At 30.7% G+C, this 20,136-nt stretch overlaps 1 protein-coding gene across 1 annotated transcript; it reads right to left on the reverse strand.

The window, feature by feature from the left end:
* Nucleotides 1-5,536: 5,536 nt before the first annotated feature.
* LOC126780587 (nuclear receptor subfamily 2 group E member 1-like) lies at nucleotides 5,537-14,001 on the reverse strand. The gene is made up of 5 exons (XM_050505189.1): nucleotides 13,924-14,001; nucleotides 10,819-10,873; nucleotides 6,782-7,018; nucleotides 6,002-6,705; nucleotides 5,537-5,770 (listed from the first exon to the last, which is right to left on the reverse strand). Exons 2-5 carry the CDS (start codon nucleotides 10,847-10,849, stop codon nucleotides 5,588-5,590), a joined length of 1,155 nt encoding a protein of 384 aa, XP_050361146.1. The 5' UTR covers nucleotides 10,850-10,873; nucleotides 13,924-14,001; the 3' UTR covers nucleotides 5,537-5,587.
* Nucleotides 14,002-20,136: the final 6,135 nt, after the last annotated feature.

Below are 20,136 nucleotides of genomic sequence, written 5' to 3' on the forward strand. Positions count from 1 at the left end.
TTGTTGTTGAGCTATTAAAATCATATAATATTTACATTCGAAATATATACATTTTGTTGCCAGTTCTTCCAATGTGTCAAGATCTAATTTGACAGAAATAAAAATGCTGCCATCTCTTTCTTAAGTGTGGGTTAAAAAAGGATAGGAGTAAGTACTTAGTACTATGAAAATATTTTTTCTATCTATCCAATTATCTACTTATTTATCATCATACATCTCATATATAGTTAGGTGACTCAATAATTGAACCTCCTTTGAAAAAATATCCTCTTAAGGATAATGTTTGTGGAACATAAACAAATTAAAAACAAGAGAACTCAAAGGCGCTTGCCCAAAATTTAACAAGAGTTCTTCGTTCTTCTTATTTACATGTTTTATGCACTTAGCCATCTTGGCTAATATATTGAAATAACATAATGTACTTTACATTGACATGTCAAATAAAACTCCTCGTTAATAATAAAAATATATAAATGTACTTTCTCTTCTTGCTAAGTCTGAACTATTTAATAAATATTATAAATAGAAAATCCCTTTTTAAACTTACAAAGGTACAAACCGATTTTAATTGTCCGATAACTTGGTGAGGCGAAGCTGATTGAATTAAATATATGTAAACTGTATGTAAATGTATATACTCTGCCAAAAAAAATGGCAAGAAAACGTTAGTCGATGTTCAGACTACGTCTCTTTAGTAATACTCCAATAAAACGATTATTAATCCTGCAACAACGTCTTCATCGTCTTAAACTGTGTTATAAATTATAATTTTAACTATACTACTATATATATTATAAAATATATATAGTATACTAATATTATAAAAAGGTAAAAATTGATTTTTTGTATGTGAGTTTGTAATGGATACTCATTTCTTTCACCTACAGAAACCTACATTATTAGCGAATAACATAGGGTACATTTTATTTTCATTTTATTTTATTTTTGATGAGCCGGTTGATGTGGTCGGTAGATACTTGCCTTTTCACGCCGAAGGTTGTGGGTTCGATTCCCACCCAGGACAGACATTTGTGTGCATGAACATGTCTGTTTGTCCTGAGTCTTGGTGTAATTTTCTATATAATTATGTATTTACAAAAGAAAAGTAGTATATCAGTTGTCTGGTTTTCATAGTACAAGCTCTGCTTAATTTGGGATCAGATGGCCGTGTGTGAAAAAATGTCCCAGGATATTATTATTATTATTATTATTTCTATTTAACTTTTAAAGTTTCTCTTCTTTCGAAGGGTTTAAACCTAAAACGCGGGCGGGCTTTAAACCTAAAAGCGTTAAAGAGTGTTGCTTATATTAAAAACGTTGATGATAAAGTGGATGATGATATAAACTTTCGAGTGATACGGCAGGTGTTAAGGATTACGGCTTTTTGAAGTATATGGAGGACATATGTTGGCATTTGTAAGGTATTCAGACTTTGTGTCAAGGATTTTGGCACGATACCTGTGGATGATAGGACTATTGGGACTATGTGTACTGTTTGTGCTTTCCATTGCGTTTTAATTTCTATGGCGAGATCTTGATATTTATTTGACTTTTCAGATATTGTGGTTTGTATGTTATGTGAATTAGGAACGGCTATATCGATAAGATAAACGATTCTATTGATTTTATCATGAACGGTAATATCTGGTCTATTATAACAGATAGTTTTGTCAGTTATTATTGTTCTATCCCAGTAGATTTTGTGGTTTCTGTTGTCTAATACACTTTCCGGTTTATATTTGTAATATGGATTCATTTCTGTTATAAGTTTATTTTTGTATGCTAGATGTTGGTGTATGATTGCAGCCACTTGATCATGGCGATGCTTATAATCGGTCTGTGCGAGAGATTTGCAAGCCCCCGTTATGTGTTGAATAGTTTCAGAGGCTGCGTTACAGTGTCTACATAAGTCAGTGGGTTGATTATGATCCTTCATTATGTACTTCCTATAGTTACGAGTTGCTATTATTTGGTCTTGAATGGCGAGCATAAAACCTTCGGTCTCAGGGAACAGTTAACCTCGTTTGAGCCATTCGTTCGACTTCTCTTTGTCGACGTGAGGTTGGTTCAAATAGGCTCGGTGCCTCCCATGTAGTGTTTTTTCAGCCCATGCCAACATTTGTTGTTGTGTACTGATGATATGTTCATTTACTTGAGTGTTTTTGTCATGTAGGTTTAATGATGTAAGCTTTTTGTCTATTTCTGTTGCGTGTCTATGTAGAGGTGAGTGTTCGGATTTATCATGAAAGTATGCTCTGAGTGAGAGTATCTGCTTATTGTGTAAATTATTATTATTAAAAAATTAGAGATTTTTACAACATTTGCAATAATTAGGTCAAGGAATCAAAATTTTTCCTATATAAGTCAAAGGCGAGCGCAAAAACTATTGATGATACTTAAAATACTGTATTATTATTTGTTATTGTATTACTATTTTATTATTTATTACATGTTAAAAGTACCTTAGTCATTACCCTTAAAAAACGTCCATGATGCTATATATGTAACTATTATAACCTCAATAACTGCTTTTTGTTCTTCAAATTAAGTAGTTCATCAAAACACGGATAGAATCAAAAGATAATAACAATCGTGCATGATATTAATCCTTATGCAACTATTTGTATATATATATATGTGTAATAATAATAATAAAATTGAAGTGTCTGTCTGTGATTTGAAAATAACTGCCTCTTTTAAAGTAAATATGGCAATTTACGATTTACCAAAACCAAAACGATCATATTTTTAATTGTTGTCTGTATGTCTGTCTGTTTGTCCAGGCTAATCTTTGAAATTGAAGTAACTAAATTATTATAAAAAGTATTTCAAGGTTCCGTTTCGTATTTATTTCATCAAAATCGGTTGGGGTCTATCAAAAGTTATAAAAATATAAGTACTTTTAGCAAGGTTTTCGAAATTAGCGCATTCTTGCTTTTTTTCTTGCCCCATCGCTCTGAATTTTGTTAATTCCTACATCACTGCTGAATCTGGTGATAAGTTCGGAACGAATGGTGTTATGCTGCTAAAGTGCGTGTGAGAGACAAAAAGAATTTTAACGAAGTCAATGTGATTTCTATTTGACGAACTGTGACCTCAGTCATGTTCTATTGTGAATTAAATGAAGAATAACATACATATGTCATATCTTATAAATTTTCTTAAAAGCAATGACATCAGTCCACGCCGTACCTAATGCAGTGCAGTTCCGCTTATACACTAGGCATGCCTTTTAAGTTCTGTCGTTTCCATATTTCCCGGCAATTTTGAATTTGGAACTGTTCTATATTCGAATGTGTTTAAATTTTGAATCTGAAAACAGTTGAAAGTATTAGGATTAATGCTATTGTTTAGTCACAGCGTCAATTGGAATCTGTCAGGTTACGTACGAAAATGAATCGATGTCGAACGCTGGTATTTAGAATTCCAGCGTGGTGATATTATGTCCCTTGTGCCTGAAGTCACACTTACACTAACCCTACAGACCGAAATACAACAATACTAAGTATTCATGTTTGGCGTTAGAATATGTGATGTTGTACCTACCTAAACGAGCTTGAACTAAGCCCTACCTCAAAGTAAATAAACAGTATAAGGTTTATTTATAATAATTGTTTATTTTTTATAATTGGTTTCATTTAATATTTATTATAAATATATCAAGATATAGTTTCCTAAGTGAACTTTTCTTTCAATAAATATTTTAACAGATTTTTTAGAGCATCGAAGTTTGAAGCCACCATTTTTAACATATTATTACGTCGTCAAAAGTCTGACATGTCAATTGCAAACCACTCTATTATACTTTATTAAAATCACTTAATAATCGAGGAATATTTTGCTAAGTAGGGCTTTCATTCACATTTGTATATTACTGTTCCTTTTCCACCAGTACAAAAATAGCATTGAAGACAAGGATGCAAAATATATTTGTCAAAAATATGAGGTAACTTTCATCAGGTTTCAACCAATAAATCCGCAGGGATGGCATCGCTATTATGTCAAAATGACAATACACAAATTGACTGACGTGACCGAAAGACTAAACTCCAAAAGTTAATGCGGGTCTTCGCAAGAACTGTTATGTCATTGTGAAGTCAATCTTATGTTTATAAAAATAGAGCAAAAAGTCCAAAAATAAATCAATACAATTTTGTCATAGCGCTTTAGATTCTACTGCGTTATTTTAAAGCAGATAATACTTTAGCACATTAAATTATTGTTAACAAAAGAGGCCGTTGCAAAAAAAATTGAATGGTAGTGAATAAAAGCTCATAAAAGTTGGAGATTAATCGGGGATTTAGACACAATATAAACGAAGCGCACACATGTCACTAGTCACAGCAGACGTACTGATGTACGTTTTGGGTTTGTTTGTCCGATGACATAAGTAGGGGCTCTATCATAATATGCAATATTATTACGATGTTCTCATCGTGATAATTGTTGTACTATGCTCCATTCTATTGACATATATACATATATATATATATATATATATATATATATATATATATATACACCAAGCCTTAAATCGCTTACCTAGTACCTATAGGGTTACCTATTTAATAATTGTCACGTCGTGCTTGAAAAAATGACAATTTGAACAAATCAATTAGATAATAAAATAAGTCAACACCCAATTTAAAATCGTATTTTGTAAGATCCTTTTTAGTAAGCAATAACTTAATAAAACGGTATCTTCTCCCGATTACGTGTCTATATGTCTTATAGTTTATAAACAATCTGTATCAAATTAATATTGTAACATTAATATATATTTCTTTCTAGGTGAAGTTTATTTAATTAATGCCATAGTGATCAAGCACAATAAAAAGCCTTACCTTGTATGTATATATAATTAAAGATTTTATTGAATACATGAATACTTAACGCTTTCTCAATATTATGGGTAAGTTGTAACAGATTAGTTTATTATAATGTATGTATTTCTATTTAGGTAAATGTTGCAATAAAAACTGTGATTTTTATAAAATACGATTACATTTATGATTCATCAAACATTTTAATTTTCCTAGAAAAGTTTACATGTATGAACTTTTTTATGTATATATGAGTTTACGACATATAAAAATACACAACTGTATGGCTGGTTTCAACCGTACTACAAAATATCATCAATTATATTGAGTTTAAAAATACTAACATAGTATATAGGCACATAGTCAAAAGATATACATCAAAAGATTTAGGTAATATAGTACGATTTGATCTTGGGGGGCCTTTTGTGGCAAAGATTAAAAAATGATAAACGCCAAATTTTCTTTATGACTAGAACTAATTTATTAATAATTTAATCGTTTACTACATTACGTGAATATGTGCTAAGAATACTTTCACTTCTAATTGTTAAATCGTTTTAATTTAATAATTACATTATGCACACGATTTTCTTTTATTTAGAACAAAAGCTTACAATATTAACTTACTTTAAGTAAATAATTATCACATTTTATTTTAATAACTAACTACCAACGGGTAGATTTTTTTTTATTTACAGTAAGGAGGTTTTAACAATTTCGATTGTCAATTGTAAATTCTGTTTGTTAATAATACGAACTAAAGTTTATGTCGAATCTTTTCCACTTCTGTACATATCACTTATAATCCTTTCAATAGGTATATCACCAATAGTAGCCCGGAAAAAGAGTTCGACAATGGTACTGCTGGAAACTCTTCTGACAACTGACAGCACTTGGAGCAACTGACTTAAGCGCGTTACATCGAGAGGATACACACGTGCCGTATACTGTAAAAATAAAAACGTTATTACATTTATTTTTTGTCGATATAAACAGATTACTTTTCCAGTGTGCGTTGCTGGCAAGTGCAACGATTTAGAGAAATGCAAAAAAAAAATTTCATCATTTAATGATTAAGATTAATTAATTCTTATTACTAAAAAAGGCTTGCCTATATTCATACACCAGCAGTATTCAATGAATATGTATATTTGTATTTTATAATATAAGACACTTACCTCATTAAGAATTACTTGTGAATGATCCTGCAAAGCAGCAACTGCAGGCAGGTCTTGTAATTTTTTTGTTTCGGGAGATGACAAATTGGTTTTATCCCCAAAACTTGTTTTAAACAGTACGATTGCTCGAAGGCATGCATATTCATTACTATCCGGACGGATTTTTGCAAATTCACTTAGAGCCGTATGAAATTCTTCTATATCTTTGCAATCTATTCTCAAATTTTTAGCATTAAGTAGAATTTTTAAATCAAGGGGATAAAGAAATTGCGCTGAACCTATAACAAAAAGATCTCGCCAAGATTCTTCTAATAAAAGAAGCCTGTCAGGAAGTGATAAAGATGCGAAAGCAGGGACGTTTTTGGCCCATTTTACGTTCATGAATAACAATCTGGCTGCAGCCTCGCACAGGGCTTCGGGGTCGTTCGGACTGAGAAGAGACGCAGTGATAGGAGGAGGCGATGGCACTTGCGGTTGACAGGACGTTAGAGGTAAAAAATTGAGTCTATGGTAAGAATGGTAAGGATTATGAAAAAGAGATACCGATGGAGGAGGAGGCATTAAGTTATGTTTTGGCAGAGCTAAATCTAAAACCGGGGGCACCGTCAGTGACATATCTTGAGATGGAATAGCTGGGTCTTTTAAAAATAATGCCATTTGTCGACGTAGGGTAGAATTTCTAGGTCCCCTTTCATGCTGAACCGCTGAAAAGATAATTTAATTTATATTCTGTTCCAACATATGCTTTCATTTACACAACTTGATTTGCTGTTAACTTACCATCTTTATTCATCCCAACATCGAGACATTTAGCTAAACGGCAGGCTCGGCATTGATTGCGATGTGCCTTGTCAACTAAGCAAGCACCAGGGCTCCTCGCTTTGCATGCATAGCGGCGATCTCTTCGTACAGATCTCTTGAAAAATCCTGCGCAGCCGTCGCAAGCAAAAACACCGTAGTGTTTTCCCGATGAATGATCACGACATACAGCACAAGGGACATCATACAAAATACGACCTGCCAAACAGATATAATTTAATGGGTCTCGTATTTTATCTGCTTTATTTTCATATTAGAAATCTGAATTGCCCAGCGTATCCACATAAGCACATTAGGGGATGCGTGCTGCGTATGAATTTAGGGGACAATATTTTCTAAAATCAATATTTTAATTATATTTACTATTTAAAGTTAATACTATTTTACGTAGTAGTTATTTAAAGTTAATAATAATAGTTTTTAATTTATTGCCATTTATTGTTTTTTTTTTTTAATATATTGGTTATATGTTATTAGTTAATACGATAAATGAAATTAGTGGACTCGTTAATTATAATATTTATTTATCTCCTTATATCCAATTTTATTAATATATTTTTTTAATAATGTTAATAATTTTCTAGCACAGCTGAAATATTATCCTTATTACTTATTTATTTATTTATTTAATAGGAACACTAAGAATATAAATATTAAATGGTGACATACATTACATCCAAAGAGAAAAAATCAAAATTCTGATATGTACGTATATCGATTACAAGTGTACACAATATTCACAAAGTATGTATTTTAAGTAATATAATTTTTTTAATCAAAAAATATTGATATTGTATCTTGAAAATGTATGTGTCGATCTGGAAGCGTCCGCACTTTATAATATCTGTAAATGTATTTTTAATATTACATGTGTAAGTGAAGTGACTGCTGATGGTCCTTAATAAATAAATTAATAATACTTTTGCACGTTACACTCCATATGAGTTGGGCGGACATAATTTTTCTATTTTTTTTTCTTTTTTTTAATTTATAGAATAGGAAGGCGGACGAGCATATGGGCCACCTGATGGTAAGTGGTCACCAAACGCCCTTAGACATTGGCCTTGTAAGAAATGTTAACCATCGCTTACATCACCAATGCGCCACCAACCTTGGGAACTAAGATGTTATGTCCCTTGTGCCTGTAATTACACTGGCTCACTCACCCTTCAAACCGGAACACAACAATATCAAGTATTGCTGTTTTGCGGTAGAATATCTGATGAGTGGGTGGTACCTACCCAGACGAGCTTGCACAAAGCTCTACCACCAGTAATATGCGTGTTTCTATGTTTACAAGCGTATTTGTTAGTAATTATATATCTGTAGTATAAAAGAGCGGCCTGAACATTGGCTGTATTCGTATTTTATACCTAATAAATAATAATAATAATGTTTAATTTAATAACTTTAAACAAAAGTTTTAATTACTCATAAACGTTACTATTTCGTTGTTCCTGAAGCTTAAAACATCATATAAAATAAAAACAATTTCGTTCCAAACGTATATATTACTATACGTCTTTTTATTTATTTTTTTATATTTAGGTACAAGTATCTTGTTTGACTTTAATGTTATGTACATAAGTTAAAAAAAAACAGTCATAAATTCATAGCTGACAGTGTGACACTACAAAGAATTATAATATCATCGAGGTAGGACTGGGTGGTTTAAACCCCGCCCTTCATAGGGTGACTCCACCCGATAATTTATTATCGCATTCAATTTCAATTTTGACATGGCTTGGTTATTTAGCAACCGTTTCAATTGTAAAAACATTTATTAATTTATAAGTTTTGGTTATTCTAATATTATATTTAAATTAAATAAATGTATGACGAAAATTATATATTGTTAAAAGAAATTCAAATGAGTTCAAACATATTTAAAATGGTTTATTAAAAAATAACGTTTACGAATGTTAACGAATATTTTTCAAAATATATTATTCTTCGACCTATCGCTGAAACTAAACTCTCTTTAAAGTTCGTATGTCTCAAGATAACTCAATAATTATTTTCAACGATTCCATAAACTACGTAAGCTAAATTCACTTCTGCCAATTTGTAAAAAATCGTACACGATAATCTTCTTTGTTTGTTCGTCCTCAGAACGATCCCACGGCACAACAAACCGTTTAGTAAGAGCAGATAATATAGCCATATTAATACACCTCCAAACACGACTATAGTCGAAAAGGCACAAAGGCACTTCTATACAATACGACATTCCGAATAAAACGGTGCACATGAATGCGTACACTTGCGAGGCAGGAAACGCGGTGTCGAATATAAGATGATAAAAAAAAGATTCACAAAACTCGACTATAGACAAAGGGAAGCATAAAAGCTAAGAAGTGGGGCTTGGGAACAATTTACCACGGCTTAATAAAAGAGTAAATACAGACTACAGATAATTAAATTGTGCATAACAAATTATAAGATGTCAATTTTATACATTATTATTGCTGTCCGTTTTTCTCCGATGGGTACAATAGTTAACTTTAGATTAAATTACCATTTTTTTAAATTAAATTACAGATTAATTTTACAGAAATTTTAAGACATATCATCGTATCATCATTTAATTATTATTATATTTATTTTAATAATGGGGATTAAAACATTGAAATTAAAAAAATAACCATCGCAGTAAACTTAAAAAAAAATTAATAAGATATTACATCACCTTGATAAGTAAACAATTCAAAATTGTCTAAGTCAAATATGAATGCAGCCTATTAAAAATACAAATACCTATTTTTAAGATAAAATTATAGATATTTATATTATCAAACAGATACTAAATCTCTTATGCTTTTTATATTGTAACAATTATATTTACTTTATAATAATTTAATGGGATGTATCCCGTGACATTTATACTCATCAATTTTAATATTCAAACATAGTAGCTTGCTTAGCGATGAGCGTCACCCGTGTGACCGTTCACCTGTGGCTATTACATCGCGTGACGCGTACGCAGGGTTACATCGAAAACGAACACTATTAATTGTTACTGATAGGGAAACGGGATGCTCTTCGTAATTTATCAATATCATTTATTTTGCATTTTCCCACGTTAATGTGCTTTAAATTAACGTATCGAATACACAATATTGAATATTTGCACAACTTAAGCATTGATGGTGACGACAGAAACCACGCATTCAATTTATTTTGACTTCATACAAAACCATACACGCAGAACGTTCAGTGTTTTTTCTATCTTGAGATCGGTTAAAATTAAAATATATTTAATAAAAAAATAAATCATCATTCCTAAGAATATTGCAGATTAACAATCGAATGTAGTTCGGTATATTTTTCTAAATTATCTATCAAAATATAGTTAATATGATTGTAAATCTTAATGTAATATAAAAACCTTTTTTTGTCTTTATAGACAGAAAACATTTGCGCTACAAAACATATTTTTCTAAAGTACTACTGATGTAGGGAATAATTAAAGTTTTTGGAAATAATATACATAAATAGTATCAGGAATATTTGAACCATTAAAAAGTACCTCATTGTTTATGGGTTCACCTTAATATTACATATAGAACATAAGAAGGCTGTATATGAGTAAAGTCTATGTCAGATACCTCTCTAGTAATTTATACGTATATAGTGAATTAATAGATAAACAAGAGTAGACTAATAATGTTTGTTAATAATAAGGCAAATAGGAAGGAAAATACAAACATAAAAATATCTAACCACATCGTTATGACCCTATTTCGTGCCATCCAACATATATTTAAAATTGTTCATGACAACTATTGGGACCCAATATAGGATAACTGATAGTATCGTTATCGAGCTAATTTGCAAAGAGCTGTATGGGGTGAGAACGGGCAGATGCGCTGGCGCTCGTGGGAATATCATTACAGTCAAATTACCTGTGACACGTCATCTTCGTTAATATTTTTAATTAAGCACAAATACACTAAAATGATAATTTGATTAAAAACTGATCTTTCTTTGGTACTTACTTGAAGAAGCTGACATCGCCTGCATTTCCATATTGCTAAATTATTTTTTCATATTCTGAAACAAATTACCATTTTAACGAATTATAAAAGTATTACATATTATATTAGTCATTTTTGTTATAAGTAATTTAAATATTATAATATATTAAATTCAAATAACTATGAGTCAATGTGAATGAAGAGAATATTAAAAAATCTACCTATGCCGTTATCGGCAAAATGTGTTAAGTCCAATAATAAATAAATATATAGCCTCATTTTCGGAATCTTTTATTAAGATTAAATATTTTTCTCACACTTTAACTCATGCGAAATGAACCTTCAAGTACCACGCCATCCCTTGCGGCTTTTAAGAGCTCTCAAAATTATATACAAAGTATAAAGAAAAAGAAAAGAAAACGAAATAATCGCAACAAATGTACGAAAATAATGAGCTATTGTTCCTGCGGCCGAGCTGACATCTTTTTGGCATAAAGCGGAGAGCCACTTGTAATTTTGTTCATTATTCATATTGTTCTAGTGGCTACTCTTTGAACTAAACGGCTTTTAGCTCGAGTACTATTGAGTGGCTAACACTTAATTCTTTTTAAGCACTTGCGGTTTCACCAATGAGGTATTTATGTGTGAGAAATACTTTTGATCAAACTTTTTAATGTCTATCTAATTATACAATTATTATTATTATTCTTAAATCAATAAAGTTTCATATCGGTACACAGTCAACTACTATTAGTTATATTTAAGTGATATTTTTAAGCATATTTTCTTATACGTAGTCAAATTTTCATTGTAAGTTTATTTTATGCTGATTTCCTTAATTCACTAATCCATATTTCGTACAAACAGAAAACATATAATTTGCGTCAATAGATAAATCTTTGCAATCTACAGTAGCCGGAGATTTCGCACTCTATTATTTGTTTGTCGGACACAGAGAAGTAAAAGTTGTTTTTTTTAACCGTAATTACAGTTTCGCAAAACAGGTAATTATGTAGGGATAATCTCAATAAGTAGGAAGGCACAATAGCACGGATGAGCCGTGCCGGATCGTATAGGCCCGGTGTGCCTTGGAGGGTTATTAACAAAGGCATCGTCAATAATAACATCGGAAAGTCGGTAGCTTCTTGCTTTTGAAATTGCGATATAAAAAAAATTACTGTAGGTAATATTTTCGACAATTATGACTTTGACTGGACCTTAAAACATTTTTTAGACGATCCTTTGTACTTGAATGTTTTTTCTTTTATTTAAGCAGTACATACATATAAATAATTACTCTTGCGCAAATTACGCATAGGTATTATTTTAATGATTGTTGTATGATAATGATGCAATCTATTACAAAAAAATGTTTTCATAAAATAGAATATAAATTTGCATGTAAAGGCAAACGCGATTTTATCACTAATAGCGATCTCTTACCGGCCTTGAGTATCTCCGGTTTTGAGATTAAACTTGCAGAAATGTGTAAGGCAGATATATATTATTCAGTCGACTTGTGCTTTATTTATTATGGCTGCAAATGATACCTTTACAGGAAATTGTGTCCTTTTAAAACTAAAACGTAAAAGTACTTATTATCAACTAACCGACTAAGTGGTGCATTTTAGACCCAGAGAATCGGAATTGCGATTCAAAGGGGAAATGTAAAACGGTAGCAAGAACTTGCCACCATTCCACGCGGTCACGAATTGTACATTTTTTTTTAAATTTTTATTTGTATTTATTTAAGGCTTTACTTCACTTGTCAAACTAACCGACTAATTATAAATTTAACAAAATCATGAAAAATATATATATGCGCAACGAAACGAAATACCTACCTAACTCAAACTTAAGCTTTAAATTACAAAGTTATTTTCAAACCGAAAATAAATACGTACATACGTATTAGTATTTTCAAACAACCTTTTTTTAACGCTGGAAAAACGCGTTACACGGGAACAGTGTGGAGGTATGTGGGGCTCGCAGGTGTCCATGGCGACGAGTGCGCCCCGAACATCGGAATACCCACTAAAAATCAGCGGTACCCTTTCCGTCTTAACGAGGAGCGCCACGGGAACGCTTTTGCATGCTACCGTGACGGATTTACAAACAACCTACTCAACTCAACCCGTTATAATAATGTGTCAAATCTATAAAAAGTACTAAAAACTGTCTATTTTCGGTCGTATCTCGATATCTTTCATAAGAATTAATATTTTATAAAAAAGACTGCAAATAATGCATTATCTTAGAACAAATTTAATTACCATACAATCAGTCAAGGTCAGGTTATATATAGTCAACCTTAAAAGATAGACATATATATCTACGCATGGGCGAGTTACCCGAAGTATATCAGCATAAGCTGAACCCTATTTAATACGATTGATGGTATAGATCTGAGTTCAACTTACATTGGAGTTCTATATCTCTGAAACTGTCCATTTTTTAACTTTATTTTGTTCCTATAAACTTTCAATCGTCATCATTTTACAGACTATCATTAGCTAAAGTTTCAGCTAATTCAACTGAACAGTTAAAATAACTGTTCAGTTGAATAGCAAATTTTATCGAATAAATGTTAGACGTGATTCTATAAATTGACATAACTTTATTATTTATGAACCGATTGAAATAAAACAAACTCTACATTTTAAGTGAAGTTAGCCACAATAAATTAGTGAAAAACACACTCAAATCCGTTAAGCCGTTTCTAAGATTAGCGTGCACAAATGCACAGACAAACAGATAAACAAACAAAAATTCTAACAATCATTGTTTTGGGTTTTTTTGCGTTAATAAAGGGCCGGTAATAGTTTTACTCATATACCTTTAATGTACCGACAGCGTTTAGTTGCAGATTTATTATATGCATAGATAATAAAATATAGGCGTACACGCTTGATTTTTTTTTTTGTATTTAAAAGCTCCAGTTCACGTTTTAAGCGAAAAATCGAAATATAAAATACGTCTAAAACAAATTACAACAAGAGATAACTATTAAAATTAAAAAAAAATACTGTATTAAAAATCTCAATATAGTATATATGTTATAAAATAATTAAGATTTCAATTAATATAGAATGTATATTAGAAATATATATATTTAATATAACTTACACATCGAAGTTACTTTATCGTCAGAGAAGGAAAGCATTTATCGACTACCGTTAATGTTCCAACAACTTAAAATTAATTGTCAATAGCCGTGTCCAGAACACATTAATGGTAAAACTTTAACGAGTTAACAAGTAAGTGAAAATTAATTTATAATAATTTTAACACCAGCAACGGTTATTGTTTTTAATTGTAAATTAATTTAACGCCAACCAATAATAAAAAATATGTTTCAGATATAAAATGTTACCATTGTAATGCGAAATAAGCATAAGAACCCTAACCGAATATACGGTTCCCCTTTACAGTAAAATCATTGCTCATCAATGGTACCCCTTATGAATTTCCACTCTATATCCAGTTGATTGTAGGGTTTTTTAATAGATATATAGGTGAAATTAATATAATTTAGTTCTTATCCTGCTCCCAGGATAACTCTACATTTCGCATTTATAATATTAGTCCCATGTACATTGTACATACTAAATAAAAATATAACAACTAAATTGAAAAAATAAATAATTATTATACAACATCACATTTACCGTATTTGCTATTTCATCATACATTTATGTTTGTTTTTACAAACAAATAATAGAATACGAAATTACAAAACTTACGAAACTTAAAAATGACGATAAAACTAAGAGATATCTCTATAAAACGCTAGAAGTTATTATTATGATTTTTTTTTTAACTTTATTTATTCATATTATTAATTATATTATTTAATAATACGCAATATAAAATAACTGAAAACTAAAAAAAATATATCATTTAATACTATTAGTGGAAAAATATTTAGTTAAACAAATGAGAAAATTATACTCTCCTAATGTAAATGTTTTTATATTATGTATCGGAATCGATTTGCTTTTAATTTTCTGTGCAGTACAAGAACAAGTCAATTTAAAAGCAAATTAAATGGGTACATTATTAATAGTACAAAATCAATTACGCATTCTGCATTGAAAGAATACATATACAAATTTGTTTTTTTCTTAAACCACTTGAATGCCTAGAGTATATTTATTCTTTTACACTTTGAATATAACATACTCCAATCAAAAGATGAGTACAGATAAAAAAAATTGACTATCTATCTATCTATCTATCTATTAATTTGTGAAAAAATTACGTTTTGATTGTCGGCGAAGTTGTATTAACTTTGGAAGTAGAAAACCAATATTAAAGGGGATATAAGTAATTAAATAGAATAGTTTCGTATTATAAATAAACACACATTAATCAAGAAATATTTGTAGTGCATAATAGCAGAGCTTGAACAAATCACATGGAATATGTAAATATAAGGTTTGTTTATCTTTTCTATTTTTATGGAATAGGGTATTTTACTCATTATAGTCAAAATATAAGATACTAGTTTTTGCGTTATATGCGTTTTCTGTGCGTTCAGATGTTAGGTATCAAAAAAGAAGCCTATGTCCTTCCTTGGGAACATTAAATAATAAATATCCTCTTAATTTGTGAATGTAACAATAAGCCGTTAACACACCACATACTTTTACGCCTATGGGCAAGTACACATTAAAGATAATTTTATGTTTATTACTTTACTATTATTTTAATTAATCTATTCTGATTCCCCTGACCGTAAATCGGTGTCCTTTCCAACGGAGAATATTGAAATCCGCAGGAGATATTAAGTATAGTGCTCACATGTATGCGCAAATACAATTGCATTCTCTACTTCCTCAATAATCAGAAAAAAAATTGGGGGTAGAACTAAGGACTTTACGTGTTCTCTGAGGCACGTGCACGTTAACACTCACAACTTCCAAACTTAGGAACAGGAAAACCTAATAACTTTTTAGTAGCACAAACCTGGCTTAAGCCCAGGATCTCGAAAACTGCAGCTACTAAATATGAGACGCACTCGGTTTAATTAACATTATATTTATATATGTTAATTAAACTAATTTCTATAGCATTCGGTAAAGTCGTAATTCTATTTGAGCCCATATATGATAGTAACTTCCTTTCGAATTATATAATTTTATTTTTATAACTAAAATATTTAAAGTTTAACGATAGTTTTTCATGTTTAATAATTTATCGAATATTAATAGATACGTATATACCTATAAGTTGTACAATATACAAATATGATTGACTAGTAACAGCCTAGTTAGACTAGTAATAAGCCGAGATGGCCCAGTGGTAAGAACATGTGAATCTTAACCGATGATCGTGGGTTCAAACCCGGGCAAGCACCACTGAATTTTCATGTGCTTAATTTGTGATTATAATTCATCTCGTGCTTTACGGTGAAGGAAAACATCGTGAGGAAACCTGCATGTGTCTAATTTCACTGAAATTTTGCCACATGTGTATTCCACCAACCCACATTGGAGCAGCGTGGTGGAATAAGCTCCAAACCTTCTCCTCAAAAAGAGGAGAGGAGGCCTTTAGCCCAGCAGTGGGACATTCACAGGCTGTTACGGTAGTATCAGCCTGTTAATGTCCTACTGCTCAAAGAGAGGCCTTTTTGAGAAGAAGGATGTTTAACTAACCGAGATATATTATATACCATAGAAACTCAGAAAGATATACTTATTTTAATATATTTGAACTGATTTCAAATGTTTGTTTTTTAAATAATAATATTTTATAGCAAAACGTTATCAAAATAGGTCTCAGAGTTACCATGCCGAAATGGCAATGGGCAGGTCATGTTTTTCAGAGAACTGAAAGAAGATAACTGATGAGGAAGGAATGTCTATCCTTAAGATCGTTTGCTTTACAACCGTAGTTTATAGATTAAGGTTTTGATTAAAAGTTGATTTATACGATTTGGAAAGAAGGAGCACGGTTGATTTGGTTGACTGATCACCTCAAGATAACGGGTAGGACACTACAGGATCCAGATGGTACAGAGCCAGTCAGAGTGGCTCCAATTAGCAGCAGGCCAGTAAAGGCTTAATGTGTAAATGTAAATTTTTTTTTTATTCATTTGTTGATATAGGAAACACTTTAGAATAACACCAAGAAATAACAATTGGTTCGCTAACATATATATGCGAAATACCACTCATCGCGAAAACTCCTAACCTATGGTCCCGATTGACTTGAAATTTGTCACAGCTACTTCGTCTACGACGAACTACAACCTACCTACGTAGAGGCTTACTGAACAGAATTTACGCAAATCCTATCCAAAATGCGTTTTTCTTAGTATCTACTCGTGCGATGACGGGATGTTTAGCTAGTAAGTTAGTTCTATATACATATCTATACAGGCAGAACGACTGCCGGATTTCACTAGTTATTATATAAACAAAGGCCATAAAACGGTGAGGCTTGTACATAGTTATATTTATAAAAAAGAAAGATTTTGCTTACTGTACATTTTTTGTTCATATACATTACATTTGCCTTTGCACGACGGATGCTTTTGTGCACCGCAGGAAATCACTTATTGTATGAATTTCAATGTAACTTAAGATGATGATAGCTTACGAATGACTTCATAGTAATTATTTATCGAGATAGACTACACATCACGAAAATTTGAAATAAAGGTAAGTTTTAGTAAAAAACTCATTCTGTATGTTTTATCGCGTAAATCCATCGTACTTAATATTATTTAATACTATGCTTGAAATCAAAATATTGTAAATACCTGAATACATTGGAAAAATATAGTAGCTAAATATAATTGTCTATTTTAGAGTGTTATAGTATTACTAAACTTATATTGCTTATATTCAATCGATTAAATAAAATGCATTATTATTAAGAAAGAATTCCGGCTATATCTACGTTCGGTATTTACTTACACAAGTAAGTAAGTCGTAAAAAACTAGAATGCTTACACATTCCTCGATAGGCAACCTTAATGGTGTTTCATTTTTACAGGAAAATTTAACAATAACCCTATGAAAACATACGGTTAAGGCTCAAAAATATCATTTCTTAGATATTTAAAAATTGAAGCATATAGTATTAATATAAACGTCTAGTGAATTGAGTTTAATTTGTTTATTCATCGTTTTTATACATTTTATACGTCGCTATGTCGCTATGTCGCTATTCGTAGCTCTACATGCTAATGTTACAAGTCTCTTTCAATACCCGCATACTTAAACGTAAGGACCATTGACATCCGAGCTGGTGCTGATATGACCTACCGCAGTATACTGTCCGTAAGTCACAAAATATCATATTTAAATATAGCAAATACTCAGAATAAATACAATACAAAAAGTTATATATAAAAACAAATATATCCAAAAAGTTATTTGAACAATATTTATCATTATTTATTATCATAAATTTCATTATCATTATTTCATATTTTATCTCATTTAAAAAATATAATTTATATATTTTAATAAATACAACTTAAAAAATTATAAATCAAAGAATCGTAAAAACGACAGCTGTTGGACATTCTATACTTACTTGTTATGTGATTTAAAAAAAAACATATTATACATATTATACCAATTTAAAAATACATTTCGCGTTACTGGAATCCATTATGATTAATATTAGGCTATAAATAAACAAAGTGATTTCGCAAAAAAAAAATGCTTTTAGAAAACCATTTCTTAACCATTCATTAACTTGTTAAATCAGTATTGTGAGAAAGAAAATATTTAAAATTTAATTATTCAGCTTTTAAATTGATATATAAAAAATAAAATGTAGTACATTCATCATAATGTACTGAATTTTTTCACAACTGATTTTAAAATACAATCTAGGAACAATAATATATAAAAATAAAAGTTTATATTTTAGTAAATGTTAACATTAGTTTTCTTTAAAGATTAGGTATATTCGCTTGCGTGTGACAACCACGATATATTTATATATATATTTATAACATAATTTCGCTATCACTTCGTAAAGCAAAATCACTTACCTTGGTAATGGAACTTTATTAGAACACAGCACTCGTAAATTCACTATATTTCTTTATACTACAGTGTTTACGTCCGTGACGTGGTTGATGGCGAAGTGACGCACGCGCAGCCTGCCAGCGAAGGGATGTAGGGACGCGCGGGGTGATTTCGCCCGCCCTTATTCATTGTCGTGAAAAAATTGATAAGCTTAACCGAAATCATCAGTACAGCTATTCAATTTATATCAATATTTGTTTTTTCAACAATAAATTATGTATGTTAATGTAATTTGGATTTTAATTAACTCATATACTTATATATATTAAAATATTTAAGGGAATTTAGCATTTAAGCGTTAAATACAATTAATAGGTCTAACGAGCTTAATATAGTCATTATATTGATATTATATTAGCGCTACCCGTAACGCCTTAGTCCGAATAAGGTTAAAAAAAATGTAGTGGCCTCCTTCAAATTTCAAGTCTCTATATCATAAAGCTTTAAGTGTGCTTTTATACTAATCAGTGTTAATATAGATAAAATCTTTGTTTACGGGAATCTGTTATAAATAAACGACGAATGTTGGTGCATTTTTTTACTATACCTAAAACTAAACATGTGTTTGCTTATAATTATGACTAATATAGTAATAATTAAATTTACCAAAGATTTTTTAGGAACAAATAAAATAGCTTTATACTACAGACAAAGAGTCTACAAATTAATCCATTTGAAAATTCCAACTCAAATGCATGAATTTGACTAAGGTACCACCCACATATACAATGTATATAGTTATTAACAATATATAGATTATTATTAGCCCAAGATTTTATGACACAAAAATTAAAAAATAAATTGACATAATACGTATGAATAATATAAATGATTAATCAAGTATACGTTCAAACAGGGCAGCAGTATGCATTCACGTGTTTATTTAATAATAATAATAGAAATGACAACGAAATCTCGGTGCCATCTTTAAATCTGTTAACAACAACGAGTGTCATTGCGTGACGTATTTAAAATGCTGGAACCCTATTGGGCGACGCCTGCGCGCTCCCTGTGGCGAGGGGAGGCGCCTTTATATTAATTTAGGGCCACTTTGCACAGATTACCCTCTGTATATCTGACTCTGGGGTTGCCTTTGTGACGGATAGTCATTTTTTAATCGCAGCTCATTATTCCCTTTGTAAATCAGAGAATGTTTTTAAAAATTTAATTGATTCAAGCTGTCATCGCATAATGGAGATATCTATATGACAGAATTTTCTCAAAAAAGTCGTTAAGAATTGATGGTTTTATTGTCAAAGGTCAATTATAGCAAATGGCTCATTCTCAA

This window comes from Nymphalis io, chromosome Z (genome assembly GCF_905147045.1).
Source record: "Nymphalis io chromosome Z, ilAglIoxx1.1, whole genome shotgun sequence".
Lineage (NCBI taxonomy): Eukaryota > Metazoa > Arthropoda > Insecta > Lepidoptera > Nymphalidae > Nymphalis > Nymphalis io.

Excerpts from the sequence above, each read along its gene's own strand:
- LOC126780587 (XM_050505189.1), bottom strand. The coding sequence starts at position 10,849 with ATGGAAATGCAGGCGATGTCAGCTTCTTCAA. Across the intron at positions 7,019-10,818 it reads GGCGATGTCAGCTTCTTCAA|GTCGTATTTTGTATGATGTC; the intron begins GTAAGTACCAAA and ends TCTGTTTGGCAG. Across the intron at positions 5,771-6,001 it reads CACAAGTAATTCTTAATGAG|TATACGGCACGTGTGTATCC; the intron begins GTAAGTGTCTTA and ends TTATTTTTACAG.